The sequence below is a fragment of the Mobula birostris genome, chromosome 29, assembly GCF_030028105.1.
Source record: "Mobula birostris isolate sMobBir1 chromosome 29, sMobBir1.hap1, whole genome shotgun sequence".
NCBI classification, from domain to species: Eukaryota; Metazoa; Chordata; class Chondrichthyes; order Myliobatiformes; family Myliobatidae; genus Mobula; species Mobula birostris.
In genome coordinates, this window is record NC_092398.1 from 31,308,257 (window position 1) to 31,324,797 (window position 16,541).

The following is a 16,541-nucleotide window of genomic DNA, read 5'->3' on the forward strand; positions in this document are numbered from 1 at the left end:
TGTAGGAGACTGAGGAGTGACTTTATTGAAATGTATAAAATCACACTGGGCATAGATAGGGTGAATGGACATAGTCAGTTTCCTATGGAAGGGCAACTTAAAACTAAAAGGCATGGGTTTAAGGTGAGAGGGAAAAATATGTAACAGACTTGAGGGGCAACTTCCTGAAGCAGAGGGTGGTGCAAATGTTGAATGTTGAAAGGCATCGAAAGAGTGGGTATGGACACCGCCTCAAAACAGAGGGACGTCCATTTAGAATGGAGATGAACAGGAATGAGACAGTGGTGAATCTGTGGAATTTTTGCCACAGGTGGCTGTGGAGGCCAAGTCATTGGGTATATTTAAGGCAGAGGTTGAGATTCTTTGTTAGTCAGATTCTCCTGCCTTCTTCCTGTATCCATGATAGGACATGGGGAGGAGGCAGGAGATTAGGGCCGAGAGGGAAATAGATCAGCCATGATGAAATGGCAGAGCTGACTTGGTGGACCAAATGGCTGAATTATGCTCCTACAGGTTATGATCTTACATACAGATTGGGCTGTCAGATGAACTGGCTGCAGGTATGGAGACACCAGTGATGGGATTGGAAAAGGCACACTCGGCCAACTGCATCATGGGCACCAGTCTCCCCACCATCCCAGGTAGCATCCATCATTAAGGACACTTGACACTCAGCAATACCATCAGGGAGGAGGTACAGGGGCCTGAAGACATACACTCCATTTGTTAGGATCAGCTTCAGAGTCATAGAAAGGTACAGCACTGAAACCGGCCCTTCAGCCCATCTAATCTGTGCCAAACCATTTAAACTGCCTACTCCAATAATCTGCACTGGGGAGGGACCATAGCCATCCATGTACCTATGAAAACTTCTCTTATATATTGAAATCCAGCTCATATGCATCACTTGTGCTGGCAGCTCGTTCCACATCCTCCAACTCTCTGCATAAAGTAGTTTCCCCACAAGTTCCTCTTAAACTTTTCACCTTTCACCCTCAACCTATCACCTCAAGTGGTGATGTCACCCAAAGCTCCCCTCCTGCCTGCCATCAGATTTTCTAAGCTGTTCATGAACTCAAGGACACGACCTCATTATTTTGCTCTTTTTGTACGACTTATTTATTTATTTTTAACCTGGAGTGACTTATCATGTCTTTCATTGACCTGCTGCTGCAATGCAACAAGTTTCACGATATGTGACAGTGACAATAAACTTGGCTCAGACTGAGGCAGCTAATGACAATATCCAAAAGACATTTGGAGTTGTAGGTGTTTAGGAAGGGTTTCGAGGTACATTAGGCCTGGTTTGGTTGGGTGGTAGGGGCCTGTCCGTTCTAAGGGCTGGTTTCTGTGCGGGGAACACGATGAGCCCACTCTGCTCACCATTCAGAGGCACCCCATTCATGCTCCAGCGGATCACAGCCTTCGGTTTTGCCTCCACGTCGCAGTCAAGCAGCACGTTTTCCCCCGGGCCGTAGACGCCGTCCTCGGGCTTCTTCACCCAGTAGGGAGCAGCTGTGCGGAGACAGGAGAGGTAAGGTCAGGATTCCACACTACTCGTTGTAGGCGGCACGGTGAACAGAATGCGTTACAGCAAATGGGGTTCAATTCCTCCTACTGACTGTGAGGAATTTGTACATTCTCCCCATGACCGTCAGGGCTTCCTCTGGGTGCTCTCACTTCCTCCCACAGTCCACAGATGCACAGGTTAGCGTTAGTGAGTTATGGGCAACGAAAGCATAGCACAACCTTGGACTGTGTTGGTCTGGGGGAGAATGGGAGGGTCTGGAGGGTGCAGAAGTGGAGGGGGGAGGTGGGTGGGCAGGATTAACTGAGGATTATGGGGTGGGGGGCTGGTGAAGAGCTAGAGTGTGAGGCGACGTGTGAAGGTGGGGAACTCCGCTTACCCTCCACAGAGACGCTGAAGGTGTGCTTGACCTGGCCCTGTCCATTCCTGGCAATGCAGCGGTACTCTCCGTGATCTTCCTCCACCACCTCCGCAATCTTCAGGGTCTTGTTGAAGTTCTCATAGCTGAGGCGACCGCTGGGCAGGGTCCCATCAAGTCTGTCCCAGTGCACGGTGGGAGTTGGGCTGTGTATGGATAACACAAGACTTGGCTAGAGATTACTCTCATTGTAACCCCCAAGGTCCCAACTGTATGGAGCAGGGAGCATATAACCAAACTGACCATAGGACTTGGGAGCAGAATTAGGCCATTTCAGCCCATCAGGTCTTCTCTGCCATTCGATCATGGCTGATTTATTACTCTCAGCCCCATTCTCCTGCCTTCTCCCCATAGCCTTTGATACCCTGACGAATCAAAAACTTATCAACCTCCACTTTAAATACTCCCTATCACCTGGCCTCCACAGTTGCCTGTGGCAACAAATTCCACAGATTCGCCACCCTTGGGCTGAAGAAACCCCTCCTCATCATCATTCTAGATAGACAACCCTCTGTGCCCTCTGGTCCTGGACTCTCCCATTATAGGAAATTCCCACTCTGTCAAGGCCTTTTAACTTTTGATAGGTATCAATGAGATCCCTCTCATTCTTCTAAACTCCAGTGAGTACGGGCCCCAAGCCATCAAATGTTCCTCATACGTTAACCCTTTTATTCCCAGAATCATTCTCGTGACCTCCTCTAGATCCTCTCCAACGCTGTCGCATTTTTTCTTAGATACTGCTCACAATGCTCCAAGTGTGGCCCGACCAATGCTTTTTTAAAGCTTCAGCATTACATCCTTGCTTTTGTGTTCTAGTCCTCTCAAAATGAACGCTAACATTGCATTTGCTTTCCTTACTATGACTCAACCTGCAAGTTAACCTTTAATTATCCTGCACTAGGAGAGCTAAATTGGCTCTGCCTGGAGGAGCACCTGTACCACGCTTACTACGGAAGGGTTTGAAGGGCTGCTCCTCAAGTTCTTTAGTGCCACGCTCCTGATCTTTGGTCACACGGTTCAGGGGATTTCAGGAACATGCACCAAGACTTCGCCTGAACCGGCAGTGGGTGTTGGGGTGGGGGGGCATGCTCCCTGACAGACCCATCCACCACAGCCAGAGATCTTTCACGAGATGGCTTCAGTGCAAGTGAGATGACTTCTACATCTCTGCGGAATTGGCGCCAGTTGAAGGACGGAAGGATATTTGGCCATGCTCATCCTTAGCAGTAACGTAATGGAGCATCCTCTAATCATTCCGTTCGTCCTGAGAACAGAGGATTCTCTGATCCCAGCAACGTATCAAGTCAGACACCAACTGGAGGATCTTCTGCTCACTGAACAGAGAAGACTGCAGCACAGTTCAGGCCCTTCAGCCCATGATGTTGTGCTGACCTTTAACCTACTATAAGATCAATCTAACCCTCCCCTCCCACATAGCTGTCCATTTCTTTCACCCATGGGCCTTTCTAAGTGCTTCTTAAGTGCTCCTAATGCCTTATAATCACCTATAGCAGGCATTCCATGCATCCCCCACCGTCTATAGAAAAAACCTAACTCTGACATCCCTCCTCCCCATACTTGCCTCTAATCACAAAATTATGTTCCTTCGTATTTGCCTTTTCTGCCATTGGAAAAGGTCTCTGGCTGTCCACTTGACCTGTCCTTCTTATGCCTCTTTCAAGTCACCTCGCATCCTCCTTTGCTCCAGCCAGAAAAGGCTCCCTTTAAACCCACTCTTTGCCTCCTGCTAGTCAGCCATTGCTTTATCCATGCTAGAATCTTGGGCTTGTAGCTTAAGCAGCCTCATGTGTGGCACCTTGTCAAAGGTCTTCTGAAAATCCAAGTACACAGCATCAACCAATTCTCCTTTGTCTATCCTGCTTGTTATTTCTTCAAAGAATTCCAACAGGTTTGTCAGGCAAGATTTTCCCTTGAGGAAATCATGCTGGCTATGGCCTCTTTTATCAAGTGCCTCCAAGTACCCCAAAACCACATCCTTAAAAATCGACTCCAACATCTTCCCAGCCACTGAGGTGAGACTAACTGGCCTATAGTTTCCTTTCTTCTGCCTCTCTCACTTCTTGAAAAATTAAGTGACATTTGCAATTTTCCAGTCTTCCAGAACCATTCCAGAATCTAGTGATTCTTGAAATATCATTACTAGTGCCTCCATAATCTCTTCAGCCACCTCTTTGAGAACCATGGAGTATACACCATCTAGTCCAGGTGACTTATCTACCTTCAGAACTTTCAGTTTCCCAAGATCCTTCTCCCTAGTAGTGGTAACTTCACACACTTCATGACACTTGACACTCAGAATTTCTACCATACAGCTAGTGTCTTACACAGTGAATGACAGACATGCTCTCTAATCCAGGCAACATCTTGGTAAATCTCCTCTGAAGCTGGGAGAACAAACACCAGTACTCATCAATGGGCCGGCAGTGGAAGGGGTGAGCAGCTTCAAGCTCTGGGGTGTCAACATCTCAACGGATCTATCCTGAGCCCAACAAACTGCTTTGTTAGAATTTTGAGGAGATTTATTATGTCACTAAATAGTCTGTAAATTTTCTACTGGCTGCAGCCTCTTATGATCCGCACAGGATCACAAGAGGTTGCAGAAGGTGTAGATGCAGCCAATTCCATCATGAGCACAACCCCTCCCACTACCGAAGTACATTGTCAAGAAGGCAGCATCATTAAGGACCCTCACCATCAGGGTACATACCTCCTCTTGTTACTAACATTGCGGTGTACAGGAGTCTGAAGTCCCACACTCAATGTTTTAGGAGCAGCTTCTTCACCTCTGCTATCAGCTTTCTGAATGGTTCATCAACCCATGAACACCACCTCTTTATTCCTTTTAGTTTGCACCAATTACTTCAGAAGTTTATTGTAATTTTTATTCATTTGCACTGTGTTGCTGCTGAAAATCACCGAATTTCTCCTCAAGTGAGTCAGTATATAAACCTGATTCTGAATCACTGTTTGCTCTCACATTACGGAGACCTGAGCTCCAATATTTGTGAACTGCCAGTTTTCATCTGCAGATTTCCCTGATTGCCATAAATCACAACGACGACAGCTACCTCCTGGTGATTCCAGTGATGTGGCAAATTGTCCCGGGCAGCGTTCTAAGGACATTACCCCAGGGTCTGAGTTAAAGTATCGTCAGAGGAAAGAACTGGTTCAAAGAAAAAGGTTTCCTATGATATGATGAGACTCATCCTATTCCACCCTTCTCCTTGTCCTTCTCTTTGCCCATTCCCAATTCAGCTCTCCTGCAACCACCACCCCGCCACCCAAATCACTCTACCGTTCCACAGGCCTGGCCCCGGGCCCCGGGATACTCACAGCCCCTCTGCAAAGCATCACTCTTTCCTCACTTGGACCAGCTCCCCACTCTCCCTGTCCCAGAGCCGCCTGGACCCTGGCCACTGCCACTGAGATCGTCACAGCCCTTTGCGAACACCACTCCTGCCCCATCCCGCATCCAACTCCCTCACTTGTCACCCGGACGAACTGCCCACCCTTCCCTGCCCTGGACCGGCTCTGGCGCTCTGCCCCGACCCTGGACACTGCCAGCGAGATACTCACAGCCCCTCTGCGAAGCACTCCAGGTACAGAGGGCGCCCTCGGAGAGCCAGCCGGGAGCTGCTGGAACCTCTGGGATGCAGCAGCCGCGGCTTCCGCAGCTTCACCGAGTTTGCTGCAGGAGAACAAAGGCAGTTGGTGAGAGGCAGTGAGCGGGGAGCGGAGGTGTGGGTGAGGGGATGGAGCGAGTGAGGGGGAGAGGGTGGCAAAGGGAAGAGGGGGGGAGGGGTGCGGGGAAGGTGCGATTAGTGAGTGGCCAGTGGGTGCAGGCATGAGTGGAGCAAGTGAGGGGGAAGAAAGGAGGGGCAGGAAAGCAAGGGGAGGTGGGGGATTGAGGGGGGAAGAGGGAGGGGTGAATGAGCAAGGGAGGAGTCGCGGGGCAGAGGGAGTGAGGGCTGAGGGAGGATGCAAGCATGGCAGAGGAAGGGAGCGAGAAATGGATTGAGCAAGGGAGAGGGGGATGGGGAGTGAGGGATTTGGGGAGATCGAGGCAGCAGAGGGAAGAAGGGAACAAGGGGGCAGGAGGCATGAGCAAGGGGATGGGGCAGGCGAGAGAGCGGAGAGTGTAGGGACAGTGGGAGGAACAGCAGAGGGTGGAAAGGAGATGGAGGAGGGGGGGCAACCTCTCAGTATCTCACACAAGAGATTCTGCTGAGGCTGGTAATTCAGAGGAACACACACAAAAGAGCGCCACAGTAACGTAGCAGTTTGCATGACACTATTACAGCTCTGGGCATCGGAGTTCAGAGCTCTTTAAGGAGTTCCTCCCCATGGAATGCTTGGGTTTACTCTGGGTTCTTCAGTTTCCTTCCACAGTCCAAAGACATACCGGTTAGTAGGTTAATCGGTAATTGTAAATTGTCCCGTGATTAGGGTTAGGTTAAGGTTAAATTGGGGTTGGCGGGGGTCTGGGGTGGCGTGGCCCTAAGGGCCGTGAGGGCCTATTCCACACTGCATCTGTAAGTAAATAAAACACTGCACGAACACATTAGTTTAGGCAGCACCTCTGGAGAACAAACAGTTGACGTATCAGGCTGAGATTGTTCATCAGGGTTTCAGCTTGAAATGTCGACAGGTCGTGACCCTCAAAAGATGCTGCCTGACCTATCGAGTTCCTCCAAGCGTTGTGTCTGTATGTAGTAGAGATTGTCTCGGTCGCTCCGTCTGCCATGCTGCACGGATGCAGGCTAGACAGCAGGGGGAGACAGACACATGGAACCCACAGCAGTTTTCTCGTCCTCACCGTTCACCAGATGCTGAGACTGCTTAAGGACAGGAGAGGTGTTGTGGCTGAGCGGGAGTGCAAAAACTTGGTCAACAAGGGCAGTTTTACAGTGTGGAGACACAAGAGCAACACACACAAAATGCTGGAGGAACTCAGCAGGTCAGGCAGCATCTATGGAGAGGAATAAACATATTGGTCTGAGACCCTTCACCAGGACTGGAAAGGAAGAGGGCAGAGCCGGAATAGGTAGGGTAAGGAGTATTAGCTGGCAGGTGAAGGAAAAGGTGGGATGAAGAGGAGGTAATCTGATGGGACGGGAGAGTGGACCATGGGAGAAAGGGAGGGAAAAGGAGCACCAGAGAGAAGTGATAGTCTCTACAATAGATCTCATCACAAGAGGGCTACTCACACGTAGTCACTTCAAGCGCAATGGGTTCCTTCTGGATAATGGTGCGTGTTCCTGGGATCTGGGCATAGCAGGTGTAGTCCTCCAGGCTATCACCCACCAGCAGGTTGGAGAAGTACAGGTTCCCATCTAGACCTTGCGATATCCGCTCATTCCGCTTAATGTTGAACATCTCTGCGGGAGACAGTAGAAGTGGGGAGCCCTGTTTAGGGTTCATCCCTGAAGGAGCACACGGAATGAAGACGAGGGCGGGCAGTAGCGTGACCTCAGCATTCTCAGTGGGACGGGATCGGGGGCGATGGGGGAGGGTTACTCACTGCTTGTCATCCAGATGATCATGGAGGACGCCATGCTGGGGGGAGGGTTGCACTGGAGAACCAAGGACTCTCCCTCCTCTTTCCTCAAGTGCTGGACGTTCTCCTTGGGCCACTTAGGGGTACCTGAGAAGTTGCAAAGACAGGGTAAACTTTCATTCCTCCTCTCTGCAGTTTCTTGTGAGGCCATGGGCTGAGCAGCTGTCGCACCAAGCTGTGACACATCCAGACAGGTATGTGAATAGGAAAGGGATGTGTGCCAAAGATGGGTAAATGAGTCCAGTTCAGGTAGGCAGGTGGATTGGTATGGATGAAAACACCACACTACAGCAGAAGAACAGGCCCTTTGGCCCACAATGTTGCGCCATTAAAATAGCGACACTTAATCCCTTCTGCCTGTGTATTATCCACATCCCTTCAGCCTCTGCCGATCGAAGGTCCTCTGAAACACCTCTACTGCATTGGCCTACACCACCACCAGGCATTCCAGGCACCCACAAGGAAAAAGCTAAAATCGATTCCTCCCTGGATCTCTCAAAGTCCATGGTCTACAACTGCACTCAAACTTCAGTTCTCTACTACGATGCTTCCCACTTATGGAGCTCGCCGACCAGCCATTTTTTGATATGCCAAGGATGCAGACTATGAGAAGAGATTCCAAGGCTTTGTGGCCCTGAGGGCAAGCCAATGCTTTGCTGGTGTCATGAGAGAAAATGTAATATTGGGAACAGCGGATCAGCCATCGGAGGATTCTGTACCTGGACTGATCTCCCTCTCTCTCACTCACTGGTGGGCTAGAGTTTGTAGAGTCAGAGAACTTGGAAAACTCGGGGGGGGGGGGGGGGAAGCGACACAACAGGCTTTAACATCTTTAATCAGCGAGTATTTTTGTTGTCTGGCTGGTCTATCCTCTTGCTATGCGACACCTCTCTGCCCTCGGGGGGGGGGTTGAGAGAGAGAGGGGGAGAGGGAGAGAGAGGGACAGGAAGAGAGATGGAGAGAAGAGGGGGGAGAGAGAGAGGGAGAGAGGGGGAGAAAGGGAGAGGGAGAGAGGGAGGGGGAGCAAGAGGGGGGAGAGAGGGGGGGGAGCGAGAGGGGAGAGGGGAGGGGGAGGGGGAGGGGGAGGGGGAGGGGGAGGGGAGTGGGGAGTGGGGAGGGAGGGGGAGGGGACTGGGGAGTGGGGAGAGTGGGGAGAGTAGGGAGGTGGGGAGAGAGAGAGTGCAGCTGTGGTATGTCAAATTCTCAGGTGAACAATTAGTTTCTGTTGTATTGCAGATCACGGTCTGGCTTGGGGGCTTTGCTATTGCTTGTTTGGAGGGTGGAGGGTGCTGATGCTTTTTGCTGAAGTAAGTAGGGAAAGCGGGTCAGTGCTTTGCTGCTGCTTGTGCGTGGGAGGGGCAAGTAGGGGGCTTTGGGGTTCCAACATTTTCACTGTCACTCAATCCTTAGGGCATTCTTCTGTTTTCGTGGATGTCTGTGAAGAACAACGATTTCAGGTTGTATATTGTGTACGTTCTCTGATATTCAATGGAACTATCGACATTAATCCAACTTCCTCACACCATCCCTCAGTGACCTCTCACCCCCAGTGCCCTGCGCCACTGACTGTATCCCCACTGACGTTAATCCACCTCCCTCACACCGTCCCTCAGTGACCCCTCTCCCCCAGCGTCCTGTGTCACTGACTGCATCCCCACTGACGTTAATCCAGCTCCCTCACACCGTCCCTCATTGACCCCTCACCCCCAGTGTCCTGTCACTGACTGTATCCCCACTGACATTAATCCACCTCCCTCACACTGTCCCTCAGTATCCCCTCACCCCCAGTGCCCTGCGTCACTGACTGTATCCCCACTGTCGTTAATCCACCTCCCTCACTCCGTCCCTCAGTGACCCCTCACCCCCAGTGCCCTGCGTCACTGACTGTATCCCCACTAACATTAATCCACCTCCCTCACACTGTCCCTCAGTGACCCCTCACCCCCAGTGCCGTGTCACTGACTGTATCCCCACTGACGTTAATCCACCTCCCTCACACCATCCCTCAGTGACCCCTCTCCCCCAGCGTCCTGTGTCACTGACTGCATCCCCACTGACGTTAATCCAGCTACCTCACACCGTCCCTCATTGACCCCTCACCCCCAGTGTCCTGTGTCACTGACTGCATCCCCACTGACGTTAATCCACCTCCCTCACACCGTCCCTCAGTGACCCCTCACCCCCATCGCCCTGCGTCACTGACTGTATCCCCACTGACATTAATCCACCTCCCTCACACTGTCCCACAGTATCCCCTCACCCCCAGTGCCCTGCGTCACTGACTGTATCCCCACTGTCGTTAATCCACCTCCCTCACTCCGTCCCTCAGTGACCCCTCACCCCCAGTGCCCTGCGTCACTGACTGTATCCCCACTAACATTAATCCACCTCCCTCACACTGTCCCTCAGTGACCCCTCACCCCCAGTGCCCTGTGTCACTGACTGTATCCCCACTGACGTTAATCCACCTCCCTCACACCGTCCCTCAGTGACCCCTCTCCCCCAGCGTCCTGTGTCACTGACTGCATCCCCACTGACGTTAATCCAGCTCCCTCACACCATCCCTCATTGACCCCTCACCCCCAGTGTCCTGTGTCACTGACTGCATCCCCACTGACGTTAATCCACCTCCCTCACACCATCCCTCATTGACCCTTCATCCCCAGTGTCCTGTGTCACTGACTGCATCCCCACTGATGTTAATCCACTTCCCTCACACCGTCCCTCAGTGACCCCTCACCCCCAGTGCCCTGCGTCACTGACTGTATCCCCACTGACGTTAATCCACCTCCCTCACACCGTCCCTCAGTGACCCCTCACCCCCATCGCCCTGCGTCACTGACTGTATCCCCACTGACATTAATCCACCTCCCTCACACTGTCCCTCAGTATCCCTTCACCCCCATCGCCCTGCGTCACTGACTGTATCCCCACTGACATTAATCCACCTCTCTCACACTGTCCCTCAGTATCCCTTCACCCCCAGTGCCCTGTGTCACTGACTGTATCCCCACTGACGTTAATCCACCTCCCTCACACCATCCCTCATTGACCCCTCATCCCCAGTGTCCTGTGTCACTGACTGCATCCCCACTGACGTTAATCCACCTCCCTCACACCATCCCTCAGTGACCCCTCACCCCCAGTGTCCTGTGTCACTGACTGCATCCCCACTGACGTTAATCCACCTCCCTCACACCATCCCTCAGTGACCCCTCATCCCCTGTGTCCTGTGTCACTGACTGCATCCCCACTGACGTTAATCCACCTCCCTCACACCATCCCTCATTGACCCTTCATCCCCAGTGTCCTGTGTCACTGACTGCATCCCCACTGACGTTAATCCACCTCCCTCACACCATCCCTCATTGACCCCTCATCCCCAGTGCCCTGCATCACTGACTGTACCCCCACTAACATTAATCCACCTCTCTCACACTGTCCCTCAGTGACCCCTCACCCCCAGTGCCCTGTGTCACTGACTGTATCCCCACTGACGTTAATCCACCTCCCTCACACCGTCCCTCAGTGACCCCTCTCCCCCAGCGTCCTGTGTCACTGACTGCATCCCCACTGACGTTAATCCAGCTCCCTCACACCGTCCCTCATTGACCCCTCACCCCCAGTGTCCTGTGTCACTGACTGCATCCCCACTGACGTTAATCCACCTCCCTCACACCATCCCTCATTGACCCTTCATCCCCAGTGTCCTGTGTCACTGACTGCATCCCCACTGATGTTAATCCACTTCCCTCACACCGTCCCTCAGTGACCCCTCACCCCAGTGCCCTGATTCACTGACTGTATCCCCACTGACGTTAATCCACCTCCCTCACACCGTCCCTCAGTGACCCCTCACCCCCATCGCCCTGCGTCACTGACTGTATCCCCACTGACATTAATCCACCTCCCTCACACTGTCCCTCAGTATCCCCTCACCCCCAGTGCCCTGCGTCACTGACTGTATCCCCACTGTCGTTAATCCACCTCCCTCACTCCGTCCCTCAGTGACCCCTCACCCCCAGTGCCCTGCGTCACTGACTGTATCCCCACTAACATTAATCCACCTCCCTCACACTGTCCCTCAGTATCCCCTCACCCCCAGTGCCCTGTGTCACTGACTGTATCCCCACTGACGTTAATCCACCTCCCTCACACCGTCCCTCAGTGACCCCTCACCCCCAGCGTCCTGTGTCACTGACTGCATCCCCACTGACGTTAATCCAGCTCCCTCACACCGTCCCTCATTGACCCCTCTCCCCCAGCGTCCTGTGTCACTGACTGCATCCCCACTGACGTTAATCCAGCTCCCTCACACCGTCCCTCATTGACCCCTCACCCCCAGTGTCCTGTGTCACTGACTGCATCCCCACTGACGTTAATCCACCTCCCTCACACCATCCCTCAGTGACCCCTCTCCCCCAGCGTCCTGTGTCACTGACTGCATCCCCACTGACGTTAATCCAGCTCCCTCACACCGTCCCTCATTGACCCCTCACCCCCAGTGCCCTGCGTCACTGACTGTATCCCCACTGACGTTAATCCACCTCCCTCACACCATCCCTCAGTGACCCCTCACCCCCAGTGCCCTGCGTCACTGACTGTATCCCCACTGACGTTAATCCAGCTCCCTCACACCGTCCCTCAGTGACCCCTCTCCCCCATCGCCCTGTGTCACTGACTGCATCCCCACTGACGTTAATCCAGCTCCCTCACACCGTCCCTCATTGACCCCTCACCCCCAGTGCCCTGCGTCACTGACTGTATCCCCACTGACGTTAATCCACCTCCCTCACACCATGTCTCAGTGACCCCATCCCACCAGCGCCTTGACTACAATCAGCGAACCTGCCAAACACCAATGTACAGAGTCACCTGGGCCCCATAATCATTCCTTCATGCACATATTTTACCAAAATCATGTCCTATATGTATTTTTTATTTAAAGAATCCCAATTGCTCTCCAAAAAAGAATTGCTTTCCAGAGAATTATATCAGCAGCACAATTCCAATTTAAACCGTCATCTGAATTCCCTGAAGGACCATGTGAAGTAACGAGGAAGAGAAAGCTGTTGTTCAACAACATTAAATGTGTCTCTCACAGCAGGACTCCATCCATGTTATTTTTTACACGCAGAGGGTATTAATGAATAACAAACTCTGTACGATGCAGCCATTGCCCTGGGAACATGTGTTGGGACTGTGAGGAGAAAGCTTCACCCAGTGCTCATCTATGCCCTGTGAATGCGTGATGCAACAGTGTAAAGGCAGCTTCATTCCTTGTTTGACCCCGGGAGTGTGTGATGGGACAGTGTGGAGGTAGCTTCACTCTGCGTCTGACCCCGGGAGTGTGTGATGGGACGGAGTGGAGGGAGCTTCACTCTGCGTCTGACCCCGGGAGCGTGTGATGGGACGGTGCAGAGGTAGCTTCACTCTGTGCCTGATCCCGGGAGTGTGTGATGGGACAGCGTGGAGGGAGCTTCACTCTGTGTCTGACCCCGGGAGTGTGTGATGGGACGGTGCAGAGAGAGTTTCACTCTGTGTCTGACCCCGGGAGGGTGTGATGGGATGGTGTGGAGGGAGTGTGTGACGGGACGGTGTGGAGGGAGTGTGTGACGGGACGGTGTGGAGGGAGGGTGTGATGGGACGGTGTGGAGGGAGCTTCACTCTGTGTCTGACCCCGGGAGTGTGTGATGGGACGGTGTGGAGGGAGCTTCACTCTGTGTCTGACCCCGGGAGTGTGTGATTGGACGGTGTGGAGGGAGCTTCACTCTGTGTCTGACCCCGGGAGTGTGTGATGGGACGGTGTGGAGGGAGCTTGACTCTGTGTCTGACCCCGGGAGTGTGTGATGGGACGGTGTGGAGGGAGCTTCACTCTGTGTCTGACCCCGGGAGTGTGTGATGGGACAGTGTGGAGGGAGTGGTGAAAGGATGGACTCACTCTCTGTTTTGAGGTTGACTTTGGAGGAGATCGCGGTGCCACCGTTGTTGCTGACGTAGCAGCGGTACGTCCCCTGATAGCCCCTGAAGGACACGCCGTTGTTGGAGGTGGCAATCACCATGGTGCCCGATGTCTTGTTCATCGTCACGCGAGGATCCAGCGACGGGTCGAAAAACGTCCCATCCTTCGTCCAACGGAACCTGGAAAGGAAGCATCAGCAACATGACACCACTGTGGGTGTGAGCTCTGTGTAAACAGCGACAACAGTATTGTCCGGTTATTGGAACATTCCCCTTAAAACAAGGGCTTGAATCTGTTATCATAGCTTTGTGAGGAACAGGTTGTGCCTCAAGAACCTGACTCAATTCTTCCAGGATGTGACAAAGCACACTGATGATGGCAGAGTAATGGATGTGGTATATATAGGTGGGTTAGTAAGTTTGCAGATGACACAAAGGTTGGTGTTGTCAGAGAGAGTGTGGAGGGTTCCTGTAGGTTGTGGTGGAACATTGATAGGATGTAGAGCTGGGCTGAAAAATGGCAGATGGAGTTTAACCCAGAAAAATGTGAAGTGATTCATTTTGCAAGGTCGAATTTGATGGCAGCATACAGGGTTAACGGCAGGACTCTTGGCAGTGTGGGGGAACAGATCTATCTTGGGCTTCACATCCACAGACCCCTCAAACTTGTCACACGAGTTGATAGCGTGGTTAATAAGGTGCATGGTGTGTTGACCTTCAGTCCTTAGGGGACTGAGTTCATGTTGCAGATCTATAAAATCTGAGTTTGACCACACTTAAAGTATTGTGTTCAGTTCTGGTCACCTCATTATAGGAAGGATGTGGAAGCTTTAGAGTGGGTACAGAGGAGATTTGCCAGGCCGCTACCTGGACAAGACAGCATGTCTTATGAGGATAGATTGAGCAAGCTAAAGCTTTTCTCTTTCGAGTGAATGAGAATGAGAGGTGACTTGATAGAGGTTTTTTTATTTCCCCTATACTTTCCTCCAATCACCTCAAAATTATGTCCCCTCAAATTAAGCCATTTCTGCCCTGGAAAAATATCTCAGGCTGTCGTGTCGATCTATGCCTCTTTGTTATCTTGTACAGCTAAGGTACCCAGTTGTTGGGGTGGATAACGCAGGTACTCAATAGTTAAGGGAACAATGCAGGAACAAATAGTAATATAGCTGCAGAAAGTTTGCTAATTTTTAAATGAAGTGTTTCTGCCTCATGCCAGCCTCCTCCCATCCCATCTCTATCTCTTGCCATCACCATTACAGTCTCTCCTCCCTCTCCCCATCACGTACACATACGCTTGCCCTACCTTCCCTTAGACTGTCTCTGCCGATGACCTCGATCACTCCCCATGGGAATGACTCCTACTCAGAATGCCGTATGCCCGAGGTCACCTGCCTGCCTTACACTGGTGACCTTTGAGTGAGCTGCCCTCGAAATGTGGGGACTGGTCAATACCTCAAGAGAACAGGCAGAAGTGCAGCAAATCAATCTCGAGGAATGACAAATATATCACTTGGAAGCTAAAACAAACAGATGAGCACATTGTAAACGCTGGATGCTGGGGGAGGTCCTCAGAGATTTCCGGGGTCGTGCACAGCAGTCATTGAAGTGTCACAGATCGGGGCAGATAATAATGAGAGAGGTTAATGAAATGCCAGCTCTTGCATCCACAGTGTTAAGTGAGAGCAATACGAAGCCCCCATTAGCAGCTTTGGGCCCCACACACTACAGGATATGGACAGGACATGGAGGGAGTGCAGCATAGGTTAACAGACTAGCAGGGGCAGTGTGGTAGCGTAGAGGATAATGTAATGCACATTAAAGTAATCACCAAAGTTTGATTCCTGCTGCTGCCTGTAAGGAGTTTGCACGTTCTCCCCGTGACCGTTCTGGTTTCCTCCCACATGCATGGGTTAGGGTTAGTGAGTTGTAGGCATTCTATGTTGGTGTCCCTCCATGAGCACCACAACCTTGTCATAGGGTTCGGAGGCTTACGAGCCCCAATGACCCAAAGAGCTATGTTATGCTTTGGCTCTTCGTAGGGCCACCCATGCGAAACAGGTCAAAAGGTAGAGGTCAGACTAACACTGTCCCACTGGTCCGCCAGGTTCAGGGGTTCAGCTCATGGCTAACAACCTGACTGGTAAGACAAAACTGTTAAGGAAACAGCAATGAAGATTCCTTCTGCATCTGAGTGCAATGGTGTTCCTGAGTATCCACCCAGGACATGCACGACAGACAGTAGTGGAAGCTATTGACACGATGAAGGAAGCCTTGAATGCTGGCAGAGATGGAGAACCTTCATTGCTGCCCTAAATGCCAGAGGTGCAATGGGCAGAAAGTACGTACGTTGGGGCCAGAAGTGTGACAACACTTGCAGGCTGCCGCCAGCATAATCCTCACAGATTTCATTTGATGCAAACAACATATTTCACTATATATTTTGAAGAATGTGACACATACTGTATCCTGGATGCCCAAAGGTTAAATTAATTAAATTCACAAAAAAGGGCTCATTCCCAGGAATTCAAAGTTCGAAGTACATTTATTATCAAATAATGTATACTATATACAACCTTGAGATTCATCTCATTACCAAGCAGGCACAAAAACAAAGAAACCCAATAGAACCCATTTAAAAAATTACTGTCAATGTGCAGGAAAAAAAACAAATTGTGCAAACGATAAAAGCAAGCAAACATCATTCAGAACTGAAGGTCACGAAAGTGAGTTCATATCCACGAAGCCAGTCATCACTGCAGCTGATCCAGGAGTCCGTTAATTGCAGATCACAGTCTCAGTTCAGCAGAGAGACAAGTAAACCTCACGAGCTGAACACGGGCTCGTTCCTCTCCTCGGACCCTGACCTTTTCAATCTGGCTGTGCCTTGGACCAATCTTTGGTCATTCTATGCACTTGGATCCAGGCCCTGCCACCTCGATATGCTCTCAGCTCTGAGCTAAAAGGGGTGACGGACTACAGGGGTATAAATACCACCAGACTAGACATGTCCAGGCATCATCTCTGATGAAGGTGGCAGAGTTTGCCATCGAAAT

At 51.5% G+C, this 16,541-nt stretch overlaps 1 protein-coding gene across 4 annotated transcripts in view; it reads right to left on the reverse strand.

Annotated features, from left to right (window-relative positions):
* l1cama (L1 cell adhesion molecule, paralog a) overlaps nucleotides 1-16,541 on the reverse strand; it is a 325,567-nt gene that overhangs the window by 86,123 nt on the left and 222,903 nt on the right. For all 4 annotated transcript variants that reach the window (XM_072246918.1, XM_072246920.1, XM_072246919.1 and 1 more), the window contains 6 exons: nucleotides 13,466-13,665; nucleotides 7,489-7,611; nucleotides 7,175-7,345; nucleotides 5,544-5,655; nucleotides 1,908-2,092; nucleotides 1,384-1,515 (listed from right to left, as the gene is read on the reverse strand). In XM_072246918.1, the coding sequence (XP_072103019.1) occupies nucleotides 1,384-1,515; nucleotides 1,908-2,092; nucleotides 5,544-5,655; nucleotides 7,175-7,345; nucleotides 7,489-7,611; nucleotides 13,466-13,665 (923 nt within the window). The remainder of the gene's footprint in view (nucleotides 1-1,383; nucleotides 1,516-1,907; nucleotides 2,093-5,543; nucleotides 5,656-7,174; nucleotides 7,346-7,488; nucleotides 7,612-13,465; nucleotides 13,666-16,541) is intronic.